Source organism: Myotis yumanensis, unplaced genomic scaffold, assembly GCF_028538775.1.
Source record: "Myotis yumanensis isolate MYYU_CA2020_CCGP unplaced genomic scaffold, mMyoYum1.0.hap1 SCAF_5, whole genome shotgun sequence".
In the NCBI taxonomy this organism is placed as follows: Eukaryota; Metazoa; Chordata; class Mammalia; order Chiroptera; family Vespertilionidae; genus Myotis; species Myotis yumanensis.
Window position 1 is genome coordinate 90,907,490 of NW_027223756.1, and position 5,964 is coordinate 90,913,453.

General features: G+C 56.3%; 1 protein-coding gene across 2 annotated transcripts; it reads left to right on the top strand.

Moving 5' to 3' along the window:
* Positions 1 to 5,126, top strand: TMEM59L (transmembrane protein 59 like). 2 transcript variants are annotated; one of them, XM_070416465.1, is made up of 8 exons: positions 3 to 250; positions 1,199 to 1,355; positions 1,443 to 1,546; positions 2,690 to 2,842; positions 3,388 to 3,490; positions 3,895 to 4,012; positions 4,106 to 4,223; positions 4,478 to 5,126. In XM_070416465.1, the coding sequence occupies exons 1-8, from the start codon at positions 89 to 91 to the stop codon at positions 4,604 to 4,606; spliced, it is 1,044 nt and encodes a 347-aa protein (XP_070272566.1). In that variant the 5' UTR covers positions 3 to 88; the 3' UTR covers positions 4,607 to 5,126. The 2 variants fall into 2 exon arrangements, with proteins under 2 accessions (XP_070272567.1, XP_070272566.1); XM_070416466.1 differs by lacking the exon at positions 2,690 to 2,842 and having other exon boundaries at positions 1 to 250.
* Positions 5,127 to 5,964: the final 838 nt, after the last annotated feature.

Consider the following 5,964-nt stretch of genomic DNA (forward strand, 5'->3'; position numbering starts at 1 on the left):
GTGACGTCAGCGACTGGGACCCCGCAGCAGCCGCAACCTCCGCGCCTGCGGGAGTCGGCATCCTGCACCCCTAGAGCCTGGCGCGACCATGGCTCCGGTGGCGCAGTTGCCACTCCTGCTGCTGTTGCTGCAGCTTCCGCTCGCCACGCCCGCGCCGCTTGTCCGCGACCCCTTCGCCCCGCAGCTCGGGGACACGCAGAGCTGCCAGCAGCGGTGCCGCGGTCGCTACCCTCGTCTGCAGCCCTCGCAGGTGACGCGCATGCGGCGCCGGCCGGAGGACCCGCGATCTCCTGACGCAGGAGCGGTTGGGGATGCGGGTCTCTCGGTTGGGAGCACGAGATGGGTTCCTAGGAGGGTTAAGCGGTCAGAAATGGGGGTTGTCTCTCCCGCGGGGTTAGGCCCCTCTGGTGGGGGAAGGGCTGGGTCTCCTGAATGGGAGCAAGCGCAAGCACCCGGTCCCCCCTCCCCCCCCAAGGGATGGGGATGTTCCTGCCTTGGGGGATGGGCTGGGGAGGTGTCCTTGGATGGGGGAGGGTATTGAGATCCGATCTCTCAGATGAATGCGGGGTTGCGGGTGGGGATGGGGGAGTCCCTTCAAGCGGGGGAGGGGAGGGCGAGAACTGAGGAGGATCCTAATGCCACCTGACAGGCTCTGGTTACACTGCTGCGCAAGGACCTGGGGCGCCCAACCTGCACCTCCCTCAGGCCAGAGAGGGCTCCTCCTCCTCGCCCACCCAAGCAGCTTTCATATGCTCCTCCCTCACCCGCTCAGAGCCACCAGCCCCCACTTGTACCTCCCCCCTCCCCTCCCCCCGCAAAGCTGGATCCCGATTTTCCCAGGTCTGGAGGGTGACAGAGCCTTTTCTGAGCACCCCCTCCCCTTTCTCAGGACGGAGAATCCTCCTCAATCTCCCCTCTCCTCCCTGGAGCCTTTAGGGGCCCATTTCCCTCCACGTTCCCTAGTTTTCTAACCTTTTCCCGAAACCAGTGTCCTCCATTGTCCATCTTCCTCCCGAAGCCCCGTTTCCTTTTTGTGCTCCTCAGAGCGAAGAGCCCCCACTAATATTTTCAGCCTCATCCTAATCTCCCTAGATTTGAGGTAGGAGAACCAAATCTTACACCTCCTCCTCTGAGTGCTTCCAGTGCCCACCTCCTCCTGTTTCTCCCTCTGGCCTGAGCCCTGTGTTCCCCTTCCCAGGAGAAGCCGGAGCAGGAGGGCCCCTCCAAGTCCCAGAATGAATATGACAGGGCCGTCTCCATCAGTGCTTGTGAGCGAGGCTGCCGCCTCTTCTCCATCTGCCGGTTTGTGGCCAGGAGCTCCAAACCCAATGCCACCCAAGCTGAGTGTGAAGCAGGTGAGGGCTGGCTGGGTGGGCCAGGGTGGGGAGAGATGGCCCGGGGAGATTGCTCCCAGTCACCCACTCCTGCTCCTGCTCCTGCAGCCTGTGTGGAGGCCTACGTGAAGGAGATGGAGCAGCAGGCCTGTATCGAGGGCTGCTGGAGCCAGAACCCTGAGCTGGAGCCTGAGCCGGAGACCATGCAGAAGGTGGGCGCCCTCCCACCTGCCACCCTGTACTTATACCCCCTTCTTCCTACCAAAAACCATGCTCATGACCAGAGTCTCCCAGGCTCTCTGATCCATTCTGGGCCTACTGGGTATCCTCGATCAAGCATATCATGTCTCAAGTCTCAGCTGTCATCTCTGTCCCCCCTCATTCCCCCCATTGCAAGAAGTAAATAACAGAAAATAGCCACCATTTATCAAGCACTTATCTTCGTCCAGATCTGACCTCAGCCTGTCCCAAATTCTTCATGCTGCCTGGAGGTACCAGGGACAATGTCATGCCCAAGGAATCCAAGGTCACACCGAGCTGTGCAGAGGTGGCATCTAAACCCAGTGCCACCAGGGCTAATAATTATTCCCTCAACTAGGTCATCTTCTGTGCCACCAGAGCTCACTTTATCGAGCACCCACTGCATGCCAGGTGTTGATCTAAGCACTTTTCTCATGGTGAACAGGTGGCCACTGTCATCTGGGGGGGGGGGGGGGGCTCAGAACTGAGGTTCAGGGAGAAGCAACCTTGCAAGCACACACACAGTTCCCTCCCTTCCTCACCACCCTGGAGAGAAATAATAACTGCTCACTTATTAATAACTGCTCCCTCATAGTCATGAATGAATCTAGGCACTGCAGCATCAGAGGAAACCGAGGCACAGGAAACAATTCATTATAGCCAGAGACCCATGGGCTGGGATTTCACAGAAAGCCCTTCTTCCCCCATTTTCCTCCACCCGCTCCAGCCTTTCACTATTCATAAAAGACAGAGCACTATCATTCCTTCCTATTCTGAGTTCTCTCCTGATGCCACCAAGAGAAGAAGAATGATGGTGGCAAAATTTTTAATAATAGCAGCTATTATATATTAGGCACTAGGGCTGTGCCGTTGTCTAGTTAAAATCTTGTAGCGACCACATGAGGGGAGAGAATCATTCCCATTCTCGGGCTCAGAGAGAGCAATCTATTTCCCCCAGGGCACCCAGCCAATGAAATGCAGCAGAGATCTGTGTTTCCCCTGTGAAGCCCTGTTGCCCCAAACCATTTAGTGAATTCCAATCACAGTGGACTCACCCAGCTCCCTTCCCGTCGGTCAGTGCCCTGCCTTAGTCACATTCTGTGCCTTCTCGGCAGAAAAAGGTCCTGGAAGCTCCAAGCAGGGCTCTTTCGCTCCTGGACTTGTTTTCCACCCTCTGCAATGACCTTGTCAACTCAGCCCAGGGCTTCGTCTCCTCCACCTGGACATACTACCTGCAGACTGACAATGGGAAGGTGGTGGTGTTCCAGGTGAGGAGCCTGGCAGGGGCCACACCAGATCAGGGTAAGAAGGTGGGATACAATCATTCTTGGTCATGAGATACAAAGTCTACAGCTGATGCTTCAGGCACAGCTGGGTCCAGGAGTTCAGTGTCTCACTTTACCACTTGATTCTACTTTCCTTTGTGGTGGCTTTATTCCCAGGCAAGCAGTTTACTCCTGATAGCAGGACGGATACTTAAGGCTCTAAATTACAACTTCTCTGGATTTTTAATTAAGCAGGGTTTTACACTGATTGACCCCTCCTCTCAGCCAAACCCTGTGATTCACTTGTCTTGGCCTGGATTATGTTCTTCAGGAGCTGGAGGCTGGGTTCAAGACAGATTGAGGGGTTCACAATAGCAGGGTACAACATCCCTGACATCATAGCCCCACAGAAGACTGTCCTTCCTACACCCAGTGGGACTAGGTGCCAGCTGGGCATGGGGCACATGTGGGGCACAGGAAGGTGCTTCCCAGAACTAAGGTGGTGCCTTTGGAAAGACCTTCTCTGTGCTGTCTTATTCTTGGTCCAGACCCAGCCCATGGTAGAGAACCTAGGGCATGAGGGAGCCCGTCTCCAGCGAGTGGAGGTGACCTGGAGAGGATCTCATCCTGAGGCCTTGGAGGTACACGTAGGTAAGGTCTGAGCCGAGGCCAGTGTTCCTTCCATGGGTAGCTCCACTCATAAGGAGTCCTGCTGGCAAATGAACTCTCTAGGACTGGGATTTCTGTCTCAACTCCTGGGGTTCCATGGTCTGCTTAGCAGGGTCCCATAATCCATCTCCCAGGGTTTCCTGGTCTTTTTCCTAGCGTTTCATGGTCCGTCTCCCAGGGTTTCCTGGTCCAAATCCCAGGGTTTCCTGGTCCATCTCCCAGGGTTTCATGGTCCATCTCCCAGGGTTTCCTGGTCCATCTCCCAGGGTTCTGATCTGTTCCAGGATTCCATGACCTCCAGGTCCTGACCTCCTTTCTCCTCTCAGTGGCTGTTGTGGCCTCTAAGGGAAGGCCTGGCAGCCACTGAGGAACAACCTGTCTCTCAGACCCTTTAGGCCCCTTGGACAAGGTAAGGAAGGCCAAGATCCGAGTCAGGACCAGCAGCAAGGTCAAGGTGGAGTCTGAGGAGCTGCAGGACAATGACTTCCTCAGCTGCATGTCCCGGTGGGTGGCAGGACCCTGGGGTGGGATTGGGGCAGGAGGGGAGGGTTCCCAGACCCCACTAGGGTCACTGAGTGTACCTGCCGTGTTGCGTAGGCGCTCGGGGCTTCCTCGCTGGATCCTGGCCTGTTGCCTCTTCCTCTCTGTGCTGGTGATGCTGTGGCTCAGTTGTTCCACTCTGGTGACTGCTCCTGGCCAGCACCTCAAGTTCCAGGTGGGTGGGGCCAGTGGGTGGGCCTGGAGGAGGGAGAGGGGAGAGTTGCTCCGTAGTTCGGGATGGGGCTACCCTCTCTCCATGGAGGCAAGACCCTTTGACTTGCTGTGTGATGTGGAGCAAGTTTCTTCCCTCCCTTGTTAAATGGAGGGAAGAACGCCCCCCGTCCTTAGTCAGAGTGACCTGAGATCGGGTGGGAAGGAGCCTTGCAGGGTGGGGCTCCTTAGCCTGCCCTCCCTCCTCTTCCCTTACAGCCCCTGACCCTGGAACAACACAAGGGCTACATGGTAGAGCCAGACTGGCCTCTGTATCCTCCCCCGTCGCACGCCTATGGGGACAGCCCCCCACCCTACAAGCTGAAGCTGGACCCGACCAAGCTGTAGGCCACCCTTGAACCATGTACAGCCAGGGGCAGGGGAAGCTCCATCCTCACTGCCCTGCGCCCAGGGGTCCAGGCACGGGGGGACCATCCTTGGGCTCCTGCACCCCCAAATCCTCTCTCCCTGGTCCCATCCCTCATCCCTCTGGATCCTGGGGTTGCCATGCTGCCACTTGGGGGGCGGGGGGTTCTGGCGTTTGTTCCTCCCTGGGCCTCCTTTCCCTGGTGCCTGCTGCTTTTTGTTTTCTATTGTGTAGCTTCATGAGTATCGAACTCACGTTCTGTGTCGCCTTCCTCCTTCCTCCTCTCTCCCCTGGAGAGGGTGCATTTCTGAAGCCTCAGAGGAACCAATCGTCTTGTGCTAGGGCTCCCCCCTTTTTCCCCACCTCACCTGTGGAGATCCAGCCCCATGGGAGGAGACCCTCTCAGGAGGCGCTGTGGACAACTCCCTGCTGGGAGGGTGGGTGACTACGGCTGGAGTTGCAGCATGGGGATCAGGAGGAATAAACCATGTCCATAAACGATGTCTTGAGCCAAGCTTGCTTCTGTTTGTCTTGGAAGAGTGGCCTGAGCATGGCCGTGACCTCTGCCCATCAGGCCCTTTCTGAGATGGGGGAGGCCCTGGGAACTCCCTGTGGCTCCTGTGCCCCTAGAGGGTGATTCACTTGGGCTCTCTGCCTTCTGCTAGAGTCAGCCATGGTGGTGGGAGGGGGCGGGGGGTGACAGGACCAACAGGAGATGGGAAGAAGGAGGAGAAGTTGGTGTTTCTTTCCACATGTCCCTCCCTTCACCCACCTCCATCAAGTGAGCCTTCAGCCTGGGCGTGGTACCAGCTCCCCTCGGCTGCTTGTCCTGCACACTGTACCTCCTGTGTTAGTTACCCAACCTTGCCCAAACCTTTGCAAAGAATCCCTTCATTACAGTGCTCCTGGATCTTCCATTCTCAGTGTCTCCTGCTGCTGGTAGGAGACATGTCCCTGCCTGATGCCATGAGCATCAGGATTCAACATAGAGGCAATTTAGGCCCCCAGGTGTCATTCTGGGCCCGATTTGTGGTTTCAGGGCCGCCCCTGGGAACGTTGCCAGGAAATGAGACCTGGACAGAGATAAGAAGTGGAAGCAGGCCAGCCCTGCCCAGTAGAACTTTCTGTGATGACAGAAACATTCCGCCTGCACCACCCCCAGCCACATGGTGTTACAGAGCCCTTGCAGTATAAGCTAGGTGGCTGGAGAACAGTATTTTTCATTTTCTTCAGTTTGAGTTGATATATATTTAAGGTTTTTCCTCTGTTTTTTTTTTTTTTTTTTTTTTTTTTGTGGTGATAAAATATATAACCCACATAGAATTTTAACCAGTATTGA

Coding starts and splice junctions, on each gene's coding strand:
- TMEM59L (XM_070416465.1), top strand. CDS start 89: ATGGCTCCGGTGGCGCAGTTGCCACTCCTGCTGCTGTTGCTGCAGCTT. Junction 251..1,198: donor CTCGTCTGCAGCCCTCGCAG/GTGACGCGCATG, acceptor TCCCCTTCCCAG/GAGAAGCCGGAGCAGGAGGG. Junction 1,356..1,442: donor CCAAGCTGAGTGTGAAGCAG/GTGAGGGCTGGC, acceptor CTGCTCCTGCAG/CCTGTGTGGAGGCCTACGTG.